This window comes from Pteropus vampyrus, unplaced genomic scaffold, assembly GCF_000151845.1.
Source record: "Pteropus vampyrus isolate Shadow unplaced genomic scaffold, Pvam_2.0 Scaffold179, whole genome shotgun sequence".
Classification (NCBI taxonomy): domain Eukaryota; kingdom Metazoa; phylum Chordata; class Mammalia; order Chiroptera; family Pteropodidae; genus Pteropus; species Pteropus vampyrus.
The window spans coordinates 1,758,297-1,774,575 of record NW_011888960.1 but is presented as its reverse complement, the minus strand read 5'-3'; the positions used below and the strand labels follow the sequence as shown (position 1 = coordinate 1,774,575).

The following is a 16,279-nucleotide window of genomic DNA, read 5'->3' as shown; positions in this document are numbered from 1 at the left end:
GGAGGTCCTGGATGGTGGCCGGGAGGAGCTGTCCAGGAGACAGAGGCTGCAGGGTACCATGCTCAGAGGGTGGCCAGGTGAGAAAGGCATTGGGGATCACCTGCGTAGGGGAAGTTATTGAAGCCAGGGTCAAGGACGCCTGCTTGAAGGAGGGAATGCAGAGGCGGGGAAGCTGGGACTGGCGAGTGAACGGGATAGAAATGTCTCCGCCTCCGCTTACCTCATGATGAGGTCAGAGAGAAAGTAAACCGACGAAACGTGACAAATGCTAGGAAGAAAATAAACAGGGCACCGAAGTGGACAAAGGCCTGCAGAGCCTGATCCTGAAGAGTCTTTCCCATGACATTCGAGGTGAAATTCTGGCGTGGCAAAGGCCTTGCGCGCCTCGGTAAGGAGATTTGGCCCTGACGGAAGAATCTTCGAAGGATTTTAAGCAGAGAAATACAGACTCTGGTTTATGTTTGAAGACAGTCCTTCCAGATGCCACGTGGACAATGGATTAGGGTGGGGTGAGGTCAGTTGGAGGTAGGAAGCACAGATTGGCCAAGGCCACGCACATAGCACTCGGCCAAGAGAATGAGATCAGGCTCCCTACCCACAGGGTGGGGTGGGCAGCTCCCCGGAGGAAAATCGAGACACTGTGTCCAGAAGGGGGATGGAGGCTGGGCAGGAGGAGTAGCTATCCGCATCAGGGACCAAGGTGGAATGTACCCACGGGGATGTTATGGAGGCGAAGAGCATAAGAAGGGAAAGGATCTTTTACACCTGGACACGTGGGGGCTCAGGTAAAGTTCACTGAATGAAGAGCTGACAGGTACTAAATACGGAGGGCCTCGCGTGCCAGGAAGAAGCGATCTCTCCATCCTTCCTTCTGGCGTGTAGAAGAGGCAGGAACCAACCGCGGTGGTTTCTCGAGGATGTAACACTTATAAAGCCGGTGGTCCACACCGTCCAGTCTGAGAAAAACCCTGTGGGATCAAGACCACAGTCCAGCAAAGAGACAAACAGAAAAGCAGTAGCCACAGAGCCCAACTCTCCCACGTGTTTCTCCTAGTCACCAGGGAGAGGACCGACATCCCACCGCGGATGGGTGCTCCGAGCCTCCCCCAGCCCCGACCTGCATGCCCCGGGTGACTTCCCCTCCGCCTTCCTTCTCAGAACCCCCCGAAAAGTGGAGCGCGGAGAAGTGAAACAAGGCGGCAGGCGGGAGGCGAGGAAGGCTCAGGACACGCTCGCTCGGGAGTAATGGTCCCGCGGGTACCACCTGAAGTGTGTCTGCGGCTGTCAGAAATCTCGTGGATGCCTCCCCGGTCTGTCTTCCTCACTCACCTCGGAAAGACTGTCTGCAGGGGTGAGGGCGGAGCACTCGGAAGAGCTGCACTCTGTGCTGAGCGTCGGATTGCAAGAGTTCCTGCTGGGGAGGAGGGAATGGTTTAATGAAGGAGAGGGACCAGTGGGCAAATGGCTGCATGTTAACCCGGGCCGGTGGTGGGGCTGCGGGGGAGGGTAAGGGGTAGGGTCTGCCGGAGGAGGTTTTCAGGAGGAGTCATGGAAACTGTGAGATTTGAATGGAGAGCAGGCGAGCAGGCGTGATGCGGGCGTGTGCGCGTGAGTGTGTGAGTGTGAGCATGGGGAGGGGAGCATGTGCACACCGCAAAGGACTCTCAGCCCATGAACCCCAGCGCGCGTGAAATGAGCCTATTTCCCCCACAACTTCATTTCCACTGGGAGACCCCAGTCCACTGACGTTCCCTCTCCCTCAAGTTCACGGCCAGATTCCAGGGGCTTGTATTAGTGCTGAGATGCTGATGGAAAGTGGGTGTGGAATACGGAGCTGATCCTCAATTCCTTCTGTCCACAAGGTAACCCAGCGTGGTCCTAGAGCATCTATTGTGGCTGAGTCCTGGCATCTTCTTTGCTTTCTGCCCCGAGGCATCTTTTCTTTGGAGGGACAGAGAGAGCCCAGGTTAGGAGGGAAGAGCAGGGGGTCAAGGAGACGCACTTAACATTTTAAAAAGCATGAGCCTTCTGCGTTTGTGATTCAGTCTGACTTATCCTCTCAGCGTTAGCCAGGCAAGTTCGTAGTTTATCAGGAAAAACACTACCTTCTCCAAACCGGCTCATTCTTATACCCTTGTGTATGTGTTTTGTTTGGGGAGTTTTTGTTTGGGTTTGTTTTCTGTTTGTTTTGTTGTTGTTTGTTTTGGTTATTGTCACCCAGGCTGGAATGAAGCTACCCCGGGAACTCTGCACCTCCTGATCCATCTGCCTGGCAAACCCCCTTTCTCTTCTCCACATACTGTCTGTTCCTCAGGAGCCCCCTCCTCCTGGAAGCCTCTCCGACCCCCTCAGCCTGAGCAGAGCTCTCGTGCTCTCCTGGGCTTACCCGGCCCTAACGCTGGCCACACTGTTGTCACGTCTGCTTCCATTTCTGTCCCTGCTCCCTGGCAGTGAGGCTGGCGAGGGAACACATGGTGTTGGGTTGATGTGCTAATTCTCTGGGCCCTGCTCAGCCCACTCTCTTAGGTCACGCCTCTTGTCAGTTCTCGCCATTCCCACTGTCCAGACTCTTCTTGCATTGAACAGCAATGATGATAGTTCCCAGATTCGTAGCTTGAAGCCCCGCCCTTCATGTCAGGACACAGTGAGAAGGCAGGAGAGGGGCCCAGACACCACCCCTGACAGCACCCCAATCTTGCACTTCCAGCCTCCAGAACTGCGAGAAGATACATTTCCGCGGTTTAAGCCCCCAGCGTGTGTTACCTCGCTACGACAGCCCCACGGGGTTGGGACACGGTGTAGGGCGGTCACCCCGATGGCCAAAGAGGCGTTTTTAGCAGAATTGCCATTTCTTATCTGTATTTGAGGGTTTCTTTTTTTTCCCCAATTTAAAAAATTGTGGTAAAATACACATAAAATTTATTCTCTTAACTATTTATTTGTTTGTTTGTTTAAACTACGGTTGACATTCAATAACATTTTATATTAGTTTCAGGTGTACAGCATAGTAGTTAGACATTTACACGATTTCCAAAGCGAGCCCCTGGCGCCATACACAGTTATTACAATATTAGTGACTCTGTTCCCTATGCTGTGCCTTACCTCCCCAAGACTGTTTTGTAACTGCCAATTTGTATTTCCTAATCCCTCCTGTTTTCCTCCCAACCCCCTTCCCATCCAACACCCATCCATCCGTTTGTTCTCTGTATCGAGGAGTCTGTTTCTCCATCTTAATCATTTTTTAGTTCAGTGGCATAAAGTGCGTCTACACTGCTGTGCAGCCACCATCACCGTTCACCTCCAGAATGTGTGTCCTCGTCACAAACAGGAACTCCATCCCGGTTAAACGGACTCGCCCCGCCCCCCCCACCCTCGGCCCCTGGCAACCGCCTTCTCCTTTCTGTCTCTATGAATAACTCACTGCTCCAGGGCCCTCGCGCACGTGGACTCTCACGGTGCTTGTCTTTCATTACTGGCTACGTCACTTAACCCAGCGTGTTGAGAATTTCTCTTTATTGTGCTTCTCCCAGCGCGTTTTAGTTCAATGAGCCTCACGGAGTTGCATGTCTGGGTTAAACCGAGCAGGTCAGATCAGCGGCCCAAGGTGGGGGCCAGAGGTAGGGGCCATGGGCCATCCTCCCAGTATTGCAGGGCCCGGGGCAGGAACTTGTCCCGATCCCAGCCCCAGTCCTCCCCCACCTCAGCTCCAGCCCAGCCCCAGCCTCGGTCGTCACCGCAGCCCAGCCCAAGTGTCACCCTAACGTGGCCTCATCAAGCTGACCCAGATCCATGGGGCCATGAGCAGGAGCCTGCCTGGGACGTCCCAGGATCTGCTGGGAGCGGGGTGGGGCGGTGGACCAGTTGGCACCTGGACCTTGATTGTCCCACAGTTTCTTCCATCTCGGGTCTCTGCTGCCTCTCACGAAGACCACTAGAGGGCGACAATGCTCCACCTTCTAGAAAGAAACTGCCGACCCCTCCCAAGGAGGAGCCCGGAAAGCCTGCTTCTCTGGACCTCAGGACTCCCAGGTTCACTGTTTATTGGGGAGAATGGAGAAAGGGGGTGCTGAGGGGACGGGGCCTTCATCCAGTGTCACACAGCTATCCTGCCTCCAGGCCCCCCACCCACACCCCGACAGGCTGCTCCACTGTGCCTTGCCCATCTGCCTGCAGCCCGGGGAGGAAGCCGCCCAGGAACCGCCAGCCAGTGGAGTGGTGGAAACCTCTGCGAGGGATGGAGGCTGGTTATGGCAGGAGGGAAAGTCCCTGGGGACCTCGGCCCCACCCTCGGCAGCTCCTGCCACAGGCGGCCCGCAACCTCCATGCTTGGGCAGCTGCCTTCCGCAGGGCGTGCCCGTGCCGACCTCTGCTGGCCAACTGCTGCCCGCCCTCCAAGGCCCTGCTCCTGTGTGACCTCCTCAGGGAGGTATCCCCCAGTACGGGGACTCTGCGAAGAACAACTCCAGTTAAAACAACCCCGGGGCAGAGAGACAGCCAGGCCAGGCTGGAGGGATGGCCCTGGAGGGAATCTAGACAGCCTTGGGACTCCTGATCACGGGGGACAGAGGCTTAAGGAGAACAGAAATTGCTCAGAATAATGGAGAGGAGATTATATATATATATATACCTAGCACCGGAGACTGGGGAGGATGGGGCCGGCCTGCGACATCTCGCTGGGAGCTTTCCGACATTTCTGTCCTGCGGGGGCGGTGGCAATCTTCTGTCACATCTCTCTCTATCCCTCCATGGCGGGTGGGTCTCCCTGGGGGACACCGAGGGGGGCCTGGGCCAGTGCCTGAGGCTGTGGGGACCGCCAGGCTGCTGACAGTTCCCCACTCAGCTCAGCTCAGCTCGGGGAGGCCTGGCCCTTCCCACGCCCCTCCTGGAATGTGGAGCTGCTCCTGGGAGCTGAGCACAAGTGTGACGTCCCCTCTGCAGTCTGAGGTCGGTCAGCCTCCCAGGCCTGGGCCAGCATTCTTGATGGGCAGCCAACACAAGCAAGGGGCGAGGGGCCAGGGCAAGTTCAGAGGCTCTCGGGCCCCCGCCATCTGACGGCCCCTCACTTTCATTCCTTGTGGGAAGAAGGTGTCTAATGCCAAAAATTCCACGCTGGCTGAAGGGGCAAAGCCCAAGGCTCTGCTATTTGGGAGACCCTGTCCTGGTCACCTGTAGATGCTGCTGTGCGGGAAAGTGCCACAGGACTCTTCTGAGGCACGAAAGAGGGTTTCATTCTGATATGACTTGCAAACCAGAGAATGTAGCCTTCGGCATAAACCAAAGACATTCTCCAAGGTGGGAAGGGTAAGGCGGGGGTTTTAAAGCAGAGGCTGGCAAGCTGAGCAAAAGGATGTGTTGTTAGGGAAACAAGATCGTGAGCCTACATCATTCATTGTCTGCTCGGTGCGGGCACTCGGATTTTTCAGGAGTCCGCTGACTCAGTGGTCAGCAAGTGATATTCCCTCACACTGGAAATGCCTGCACAGAGCTGAGCTGAGACATCAGGACGCAGCCCGCTAAGTACCTAAAATGTGGTCCTCAGATGCCACCTAGAGGCTTCCAGGGAAGTGGGGCACAGAGAGGGGGGCCTCCCCATTGCACAACTCCAGGGGCACGTGCATGCAAACTTTGGGCCTCTTGGGGGGGCAAGTGCCCCATCTCACTGGGGACAGGGTATGCACGTGAATGAGGCCTCTCCAGCCAACTCCCAAAAGGCTCTTTGGACCCCTCTGATGGCTGAAGCTTTCCCCAGGCAGCTGAGAGGAGGCAGGAGGGAGTCTGATGTTCTCAGTAGAGAAAGAAAGGTTTAGACCTGCCAGGCCACAGCCAGGAGCGGAGGGCCTGAGGAGAGGGGACCAGACTGCCTGAGGCACTCTGTGTTGCAGCTGCCCCCAGGTTTCTGGAAGCTTCCCCTGGGTGCATCTAACAGCCAAGGTCGGGTCTCCGTTCCCACAGTGGATGCCTGGAATACTCATGTTTTCCATGTCCCTGTGTGGGAGCCAAAACCAGCTTCTAAGAGCCAGGAGAGTTGAGCCCGAAGGGAGAGGCAAAGACTCCCCGTCTCCGGGGCTGGACTGATGGGCCGCGTGTAGGTCAAGGGCCCAGCCTGAGCCTGGCCTCCTCCCCTCCTCGTCTTTCGCCTCCCAGCTCTTCCTCTCCTCCCCACTCTTCGTCCCGGTCCTCCCGCTTTGAACAGTTTACCCACAGACAGGCAGCGATGCCGAGGCAAGGGTCAGAGCTGGTTCAGATCCTGGCTCTGCAGCTCGCAGCCTCTCCGCCCTTATCCGTAAAATGGGAGGATAACGCCTACCTGATGGGCCGTTGGTGGGGTCGGCGAAATCACGAGCGTGAATATTCCAGGCCCATATGCCCTTGAAAGCCACTCAGTCTAGATCCTGGAAAATAATTACAAAAAGAAAGAGAAGAGATCCTTTTGTCTTTGAGAGGCCATACAGAGCGGGATCAAACTACTCAGTGTCTCCGAGTCTTGGTTTTCCGTCCTATAAAATGAAAGTAATGATGGACCTACCACAAAGACCTGTCGTGAGGATTCAGCGATGTAATGGATACCCTCAGCACACAGTAGGTGTTCACTAAATGAGTCGTTGTTATCGCTATTCTTGTGGAGGATTATTTGTCTTGCAGGAACACAGGGAAGATGGAAAAGACACATACTATCCCCAAACTCCTCTGAGGCTGCGCTTCAGGCAGCAGGGGTGTTGAGAGTCAGTGCACAGGCTCCGTATACGGAAGCTTAGAGGAGAAATACGATGTGCCAGAGAGCGTGGCCCGGGCATTAGTAAGAGAGAGAGAAGAACGCCTTCATTACATCATGCATGATCCAGGGCCTTTATGCCTTGAATTCAGTCCATCTCAGCGGCTCTAGACCTGCCCTGGTCTGAACATGTCTGTCTATGGGTCTGCCTTCCACTCCAGACTGGTTGGTTCTTGAGGGTGAGAGCCATGTCATCATACCTGGTGTTTTAAATCACGTGTGGGCATGTGACAGGGAGTAAGTAGTTCAGGGACTGGATTTTCGACTCAAAGGGTAAAAGGAAAGACAGCCTTGGGATTTTTCCTGAAAATTTTTTACAGGGTTGCTAAGCTGGCAAGTTATAAGTTAGGAATGATTAGAGGCCATCTTGTTACCACAAAGGGAGAGCTGGCCTGAGAGTGATGTCAACCCAGAGGAAAGCAGAACTGAGAGACAGAGGTAGATACGTAATCCCATCATGTGAACACCTGGATCCAGCCTTTCCTGAAGCCAGCAAGAACTGATCTACTGATCTACTGAGCTGTATGAGGTGTTTCTTAAGTCAGATTTTTTTCTTGAGTTATAACCAAAAGAGCCTAGATTAATATGCCCGCCCCTAGTGCCTTTACTTTAAAAATGAGTCTCAATTATTAGATGGCACTTATGAAAGTGTCCCTTGGCCCAGCAGAAGTGGGTGCTATCTAGGATGGGAGAAAGGAGCCTGGGTTCTGGGCAGACTCTGCCCCTAAGTGAGGCCTGGGGGAAAGGGTACGAAATGTACCTCTGAAAGATGCTGCCTTAACTCTGGAGCAGGCACACCTGGGGTCAAAACCTGCTTCTACTCTGAAGGGACCCTGGTTCTCTCACCTGTAAAATGAGGAAACACACATTGCTGTGAAGATTCATTCAGAGAGTGTGGGGAAATCACGGTTTCTTCTGCTTGATGAACGATGGTCCTTTTCTCTCACCCACTGCTCCTAAAACAGTGTCAACAAGCCAGGCTGTTCTAGCCAGCCAGGGGGACACACCTGTGCAGTTCCTTCAACTTCTTCCTTTACCCCCATTCCTGATAGCACTGCAAGGCTCCACCCCTAAAGGCTGGCCTGGAGGAAGACCAACCAAACTGGTCAGCCTGGCCTGGCCTCCACCAGACATTTACAGGCCCTTATCTCCACCATGACTAAATTTGGATCGCAAACTCAGATAATCAGCCTGGGAATTCCTGACGAATTCCAGCAAGGGCCAGCCGTTCTCCTTGTGTTTTGCAGAGTAGGGAGATAATTTTTCCAAGTAACAAGTTTAAATTAAAAGCAGTAATCGGTCATTATAGAAAATTTGGGAAATGCAAGGGGGAAAGGTCACCAACGAGGCCATGGCCCAGCCCCAGCTACTGCTTGCCTGGGCGTTTGCTTCTTTTCTGTTGGTCATTCCAACATATGGTCAGATTTGGGGACTGTTTTTTTTTTTTTTTTCTTTTTCTTTTTACACCCACGAGGTCAAAGCGTTTGTAGTTTCACATCTTGATTTTCCCACTGTACTTGAACATAAAGATGTTGCCGTGTTACGGATTTTTTGCTGAGCGACAGGCACTGCGCCTAGCACGTTTTATCAGCATGATCTCAACAATGCTGACACCCACCCTAAAATCGGGAGCTCCTGTATTTCTGGCTTTGCCGCTGAGGAAACTGAAGTGTCTCGCCCAACGTCGCGGTGAGGCCCAGGCTGTCCGGCTTCACGGCCCATGCCATGGACTGGGTCTGTACCTGTATCACGGTTTAACCTTTCTTACAGAGACGCTTGTTGTTTTGCCAACCCGGTGTTCCCGCGTTGCTCCAACTTCTCCCGCGGGCTGTGATTCTCAGCTTTCAGTTCTATTGGGGAAGCTACTCAGGGGAGCCGAGCACGTGTCCTGGGCCTGGCCAATCAGAGGCCCCTATCTCTCTGGCTTCCGTGATTGGGTCAGGGCAGGGCACGTGATCTCGGTTGGTCCAGGCAGGGATGCTGACAGGCAGGATGGAGCATGGACACGTGAGGTTGGATGTCTTGAGAACCTGCCTGGGAACGGGGCCGAAACAAAGGACGGCAGAATGAGAGGAGGAGAGACCAAGTCCTGTAGCTGCGTTTCAGATTCTGGACCCAGTTGCACCAGAAGTGGGTTCTGCTATTGGACTTCTCAGTTGCTTGAGCTTTTTAATTCTCTCAAGCCAGTGCTAGTTGGTTTTTGTCACTGGTGACCAAGAGTTCTGGAAAGAACAACCTTGCTGTTGGACATTAATGTTAGATTATAGTGTTTTTTTTTTTTTTTTTCTTTTTACCATTATAAATAGTGCTGCAATGCTCTATCTTTATATAGAGAGCTTATCTTTTGATTCGAATTATTTCCTTGAGATATTTTCGCAGGACTTACTTGGCAAAAGGATCAAACATTGTCAGGGATCTATAGACATTCTGCAAATTGTTTCTCCAAGGTCGGCAATGATTTGTCTCCCTCACCTCCATTCCCTAATAGCGCGTACAACCGTGATTTAAAAAAATAACCTCCGAAAAGACTTTTTTAACAAGCCAAAGTTGTATTTGTTTTTAAACAGGAAAATCATGTTAATATAAAACAGATAGAAACCGACAAAAAAAATCAAAACACACAACACACAAAACCACAACACACAGGACCAGTGCAAACCCTTCCCAACCCACTTGCCCCGAGTTTTTAAATTTTATTATAGATCCCCAAAGATTAGACTGTATTGGAGAAGTCACAGTATTGAATCAGAAAAATAAGAAGAGTAAGAGTCATTTTTTAAAAGGTCTGTACACAGGTAGTGGGGGGTGGGGTGGGGGACGGACACTTCATCACTCCAACATCAAACACATAATGCAGAAGGATTTCAGTGATTATCACAGATTTATAGAACACTACAATGTATGCTAGTCCCCTGCCCACTTTTGAAAGTTGCTTTTAAAAGGGATAAAAAGTGCACAGACACTTTCATAAGGCACAGACAGATTGTTGCACAAGTCATTTCATCAGGGACTTAGAAAAGACAGTGAGACAATTAAATACCGAGAAATGCCAGGTGGCCACGTGTTCCTGAGCCGGTGTCCCTCTGCCGGAACTGGGGCAGAGATGGGATCTAGCAGTGGGAGGTTTCTGCCTCTTGGTCTGACTTTACACGATCCCCTTCTTAACTGGCATGCATCGGGGATTCTCCAGGGACTTGGGAATTGATTTCCAGCCACCAGTCCCAAGGCCTGAAAGTAGCAGATAGCCATCTCCCCACGTCTCCCTGGCAAGACCTGAGGGTGGTCATCGACCGGTGGGGACTTTGGGTTTTCTGCTCAAGGCTGTTTGGCAGGAGCTCACCGGCTACAAGGTCCCTGACATTTCTAATGTGGAGGAGGCCTTTTGAAGCACACAGGAGGCTCTGGGTCTGGAAAGCAGTCATTGGGCACTCGCTGAGACAGACCTCCGAGGCAGGAGAATGGCCGAGAAAGCCCAGTGGGTTCTGCCCCTAATGTCTCATTACCCTCTTAATGTCTCTCCCTCTGACGTCAGACCTAGGGCATTGTCCTCTTAGCTCCATCCTTCCAGCATCTCACACCTAGCAGGCACTCAGCAGATGTGTTTGTTGAATGACTTTGTGTGCATGTGTTTTATCAAACCCCTGAACACTCATAACCTGATTTCTGATTTTTTTAGCAAACCTTTAATGAGTACCTACTACGTGCTAGCACAGAACCCGACACTAGAGGGATCAAATAAAAGTTTACAAATCTGTCCATCTCTTACTCTGGACCACAAGCTCCCTGTGGGATCTGTCTTCAGTTCCAGTCCCCATTCCTGTGTCCAGAACACAGGCCGTGCTGAGCAATGGGTGATGCTGCAGTTATGGGAGCGGCTGCCCCGAGTAGCTAAATCCCAGGAGATTCCCAGTTCTGGGAGCGGACTGGAAAAAAGGAGCTCGTTTTGATCTGTAAACAGCCCAACTGTCCTGGTGATTCAAAATGAACAGGCATAAGCCCACAACTCAGGGGCATCTTCTGGTCTCCCACCCAGCCCTGGGGGCCCTGCTTGAGGGGTGGTGTTCAGGGGGCCCAGGAAGGTGGTAGGATGAGGCCTTTGGACCCTCCCCAAAGCTGTCTCATATGGGTGACCCTGGGGACCAGGAGGAGGCCCTGGGGTTCAGCTCCACTGGGACAAGGTAGGACTGAAAGGAAGGACACTTGTCCTTCCGGGCTGTGGGTGGCACAGGGGCCGCAGCCTGGGGCTGGGACCCTCCACACAGACGCGAGTGCCCAGGCTCTCTGAGGGGCTGCTATATGACTTTCAAGGAAGAAAACCCGGCGGTCTTAAGCTTTCTGGGCCAAGCAGCGGAAAGCATGGGGCTTGGTGCCAGACACTCCCGGATTGGAATCCCAACTCTGCCACCTGCTGTGATTGTACATCACTTCACTACCGGGACCTCAGTTCTCTGACCTGACAAATGGGAATAATACCGTATTTCATCCACTCTAAGTAACATTTTTCCCCGCCATTTTTCAATATCTCTGATTGGAATTAATTGTATAGCTGTGGCATCCTACAGTTAAAATTGGCAGCGTTTTTTCCTTAACGGTACATAATACGGTGTGTTTTTTATCAGTGGTGTCTTAGACATGCCTCCACATGGTGATAAGTGCTTCACAGGATCTGTGTGGAGGCCCACCGCCCCCTCAGAGTGGTCCCCTTGCCTTTCTCCTGCCTGTCTCAAGACAACGCAGAGGGCCATGCGGGCAGCCCCTCTGCAGCACTGAATAAGTCAGTGAGAGCATCAGGAAATGTCTGCTTTTAGAAGATAAACACCCCCTTAATTCCCCTTGGACACAAGGAGGCTATTTATAGCAGCTGCAGAGCAAGTCGGACAGGCCACCAGCTCCAGGTAATGGGTCGCCAAGAGCATAGCCTGGTCCACCGTGGGTCCAGGCCCTCGGTCACTGGTTTCTTGGTGGTGTCTGCCCAAGAACCCTGGCTGGAAACCAAGGGGGCAGTCAGGAAGGGCAAGTGGCAGACGAGAGGAGCTGGCTCCTCCAGGCCACTGGGACCACCAGAGCTTGTGACTGTGGCTCAGGCCAGTCAGGGGGACTGCTCTCTGGAGAACCACAGTCCGGGAGAGAGGGGAGGGTGATGAATCCTCTCACACAGGGCCCAGGCCTACACCCAGCACATGGGGGGAATGAACAAATTTAGTGGGGAACCAAGCGCTGCTTAGATTCTCAAACTCTTATCTTGGCAAATGCTGTGGTTCCAGCAGCTCCCCCAAAGATTCTGCTGTAAAATTAAAATGTGGGCGTGTTTCCCAAACCCACTAGAGCAGGAGAATCTATCAGGGGTTCTTGCAGGGGCAAGAGTAGCATTTTTGCAGTTGAGATCAGAAAACGGGCCACTTCTAGACTGAGAAGCAGCAGGTGGCCTAAGAGCTGGAGCATCACAAAGGCACCACCGAACGGTCTTGTGGGACTTGATCTGACGAGGGCCCAGCCCAGCTGGGTTCTGGGCTCCTAGACACCCGGCAAACATCCGTCATGTGAATTCAGAAACTCCGAATGTTCTCTTTTGCCTGCCTCCATCAACAGATAAATGGATTCAGATTATCATAAAAAACAATACCTGCTCTTTGCAAGGTGTCTCAGGCCTTTCAGAATGTCGTGCTGGTCCACCCAGGAGCCCTGGAGTGGGCAGGTACAAGGCTTTCTCTTGGATAGACGGGGAACTGAAAAACAGAGGCGCCCAGGGATTCCCCTAAAGGCACGGCACGAGACAGGGAAGATGCGGGGCCCAGCACTGGGGACAAGAAGGGAGAAGCAGGTCTGGGCCAGCCCATCAGCCCAGGTGGGTCTGCGAACCTGCAGAGAGGGGCCCAGGCAGGGCAGCGGCAGGGCCAGGGTCCCAGGAAATGCCTAGCAAATAGCCCTGGGAAGGGGGACAGTCCCAACGTCAGCATTTTCGGTTAATGTCTCAGTTATTAGTTGACATCCCAATGATCAATTAACATCTTAGTAATCAGCAGGGGAAGATAGGCTGAGAATCAGAACAAAGACCAGTTAGTTGCAAAGCCCTGTTCCCCCGCACTTTGCCAGCAGGTCGCCCTGGTGATGCCTGCGGGCCAGGGGTTACAACAGGAAGTGCGGGGAGTTGTCTGGGTCCTGCAACGAGTGGCCTTTCCAATTCCAGGTGAGTCACCAGCCTCTAGGCTTCTCTCCCTTCCCTAGGAAAAGAGAACCTGTTGCTTGTCTTCTCCTTGGACATGGTGGGGCGCTAGGTACAGACTAAAAGGATCTAGGGACAGTCAAGTGCAGTGTGCTTATAATTAGGCTGTCTGGGGGTAGAGGGGTGAAAAGGCTTCTGGGGGCGACACCGCCCAGAGCTCTCTGCTGGCTGCAGCACCCATCAAAACGCTCCGGGAAGGAGTTAGAAACCAAAGGAGCAAATTGTTCTTTTATGTTCTCCGCCCACCTTCCCCCCAAGGAGTTGCTGCTTTGGAGCTGTAAACAATGAGCTATTTTTTCTTCCTCCTAGAAAATGTGACTGTCGCTTTTCTATACCATCCCAGGGAGTTCTGTTTAGGTGCAGGCTTAATACATTCAAAACCAGCTGACGTCACAACCCCAGAAAGTGAACAATTTCTAGTCAAGCTAAGGTCTGGGCTCCAGATGGCACATTCCTTAGTGTTAAATAACGTCTTAGAGCCAGGATCCCCGGATAAACACCTGCGTGCTCTCTCTCATTCCCTTGCACATGCCCTCTCCCTTCTCTGTCTCTTTCTCTCACACACAAACAGCTCAGCACCCACCTCCCCCCAGCAAAAATCATTGCACAGAGGGCACTGTTCTCCAGCCGAGAAGTCGCCGAGGGATGGGTGGTCTGCCAGGCGGCTCCTGAGCTTGCTCTTGGGACGGCCTTTTGGGGGCAAAGCACTTTTGAGCTAAAGATAACCCTTGCCTGGGCTCAGCACCCCGGGGGCCTCATCTCCATGCCTATCACGCCTTGCCCACCACTGCAGAGTGGCAGACGAGATGGCTGCTGCCCTTGGACTGCCAGGCAGCCATGGTGGTTGCCCAGTCCGGGGGTGCTTCAGAAAAGTGACCTTGTTCCAGCCAAGGCCCGTCATCAGGCCAGGCTATGGTCTGTAGATCTTAATGACATCTTTGATGGGCCGCCGGCAGATAGGGCAGCAAGCCCGGGCCTGCCTCTTGAGCCGCAGGCCACAGCTGTGGCACAGGCACATATGTCCACACGTGTAGATGACCGTGTCCACTTCGCCATCGAAGCACACCGTGCACTCGCCATTCTTGCTGCCCGCTGGCTCTGGTGGGGAGAACATGGGAGACACCGGGGGGCTCAGCGGGGAGCTGGGGGCCGTCACTGCAGAGAGGGAGAACAGGACAGACCTGAATAATGTGGTCCTCAGGTGTGCTCTCCAGGGGCAACCCCGAGAAGACAGCGTCTGTGGTGGAACCATGGGGGACAATCTTGGGAGACACCAATTTTGGATTTTCTTCTGGGCCCTGCCCCTTTTCCTACTCTCCTATCCCAACTATCAAGCCCCATTTTCACCCTGTGGGATGCCATGTCTGGATGTTTCTCCTCCCTCCAGCTGAAAGCACAGCTGAGGAAGAAGAAGGTGCAGGGGGAAAGCTGGCCACCCTACTGCACCCCAGGAAGGTGCTGACACAGCCAAAGGAGCCAGGCCGGCCGCCGGCCCCTTCCTCCACCCCCGCTCTGTGTGTTTCCTTACCCAGGGATGACTCGGATGCCGAGGATGACTGGTTGACACTGAAGGCCATGTCAGAATCGCTATCGTCCTGGGAGCCGCTCAGGGACCCTGATGGAGATGTGGTTGCAGGGCTGGATTGCAGGGTGCCTGAGACCAAAGAGACTCCATGAGGGACAGTGGCAGCTGGTCCCTGGGTCTCTGCCGCATTGCACCTCAGCCTCCCTGTCCGCCTAATGGGAGGACAAGAGCTATCTGGCAGGGTTCTGCTAAGGGCTGATGGAATCGTATGGGTGTGGTGAGCTCCGTCCTTTGCCCACGCAGCCTCCTTTCCTATTTATTTCAGAAACAATACTGGGATTTGGTTTTGGGGGGCATTACTTCACCCTCACTCACATGATCCAAGCCAGGCCAAGAACTTCCACCCCTTTGGTCTCCATGGCGATTCAGGAAAGGCCATGTAAGCCGATGAAGGCCAAAGAGGTGTGTACTAGAACTTACACTCAAACTTGGGAAAGAAAGGGTTCGTTCCATTGGGAGGTAAGCCTGGCACTGTAGGGCTTGCCTGAGAAGCCAAAACAGAGGAAAGTGAACTCTGAGATAGAAAGACAGATGAGATCCTGATGACATTCTTTCAACACCTAGCCAGACAAGTCACTGTTGTTACTATCACTACTTATTGAATATGCTGTAGGCCAGTGGTCCTCAATCTTTTTGGCACCAGGGACCGGTGCTCCTATGAGAATCTAACGCCTGATGATCTGAGGCGGAGTGGAGGCGGCGATGCCGGCGCTGGGGAGCAGCTGCAAATACAGATGGAGCTTCGCTTCCTCACCCGCCACTCACCTCCTGCTGTGCAGCCCAGTTCCTAACAGGCCATGGACCAGAAGCGGTCCATGGCCCGGGGGGTGGGGGGGTGGGGGGGGGTGGAGACCCCTGCTGTAGGTGGAAGGCACCTGCTGAGAGCGTTATATGTACCTCGTCATTTCATCCTCACAACCTCAGGATGCAGGTAATTACTCCCTTTCTACACAGAAGGAAACTGAGGCTCAGAGAGGCTCTGCGATTTGCCCAAAGTCTTCACGGCTGACCAACTATGTGACTGACTGGCTATGTGACTGGCCCAGTCATTTAATCTCTCTGTGCTTCAATTTCCTTTCCTGTAGATGAGACGATGATACCAGTTTCATATGGTCACCGGGAGGACAAAATGGAATGAGGTAACGTGACATGTTCGTTTCTGTTATCATTTGGATTTGGATTTTACTTCTTGAACCATGAAAATGGAGCTGTGCTCCTTGGTGCCCTTCCCTGACCACTGCCCCAACTCCGTAGGGCGGGAGAGGAGCCCTCTGCCACGGCAAACATCGCACCGGTCAGCTCTCCCTTTGGGACATCTGTGTCCTGTCCTCTGCCTTGGCCCATCCTGGGGCCCAGGACCTGGCCCACAACTCGTGGGTGCTCTGTGATAATATGTGACATAAATGAAGGAAAGAATCAGCTCAAAATAGGGTGCTTCAAGCCTCCAATCCATTTTCTGTGGACCGTGTTATTACTTCCTCTTTTAAGTGTAGATGTATTTTTCTTACACTTACTACGCATAACACATGTAAAAGATAATAAACCATAAAAACGGAAACGAAAATTGCACCGACAGTTATACAGGCTGCAGAAAGCCTGCCAGGCCCTGGCACCCACGGGTACGTAGGTCGCCGTGGACAAAGCGTGCTGCATGCAACATGGGCATCCGCGGGGCACTGGTTGGAAGGGCGTCCTCTCG

The 16,279-nt window shown here is 53.2% G+C and overlaps 1 protein-coding gene across 2 annotated transcripts in view; it reads right to left on the bottom strand.

Moving 5' to 3' along the window:
• Nucleotides 1–9,299: 9,299 nt before the first annotated feature.
• NEURL1B (neuralized E3 ubiquitin protein ligase 1B) overlaps nucleotides 9,300–16,279 on the bottom strand; it is a 29,363-nt gene continuing 22,383 nt past the window's right edge. Inside the window, exons 3-4 of one of the 2 annotated variants that reach the window (XM_011370973.2) lie at nucleotides 14,524–14,649; nucleotides 9,300–14,150 (exon numbers count right to left, since the gene is read on the bottom strand). In XM_011370973.2, coding sequence (XP_011369275.1) covers nucleotides 13,906–14,150; nucleotides 14,524–14,649 — 371 coding nt within the window. In that variant the 3' untranslated portion in view covers nucleotides 9,300–13,905. The remainder of the gene's footprint in view (nucleotides 14,151–14,523; nucleotides 14,650–16,279) is intronic. The other variant, XM_011370974.2, reaches the window with a different exon arrangement.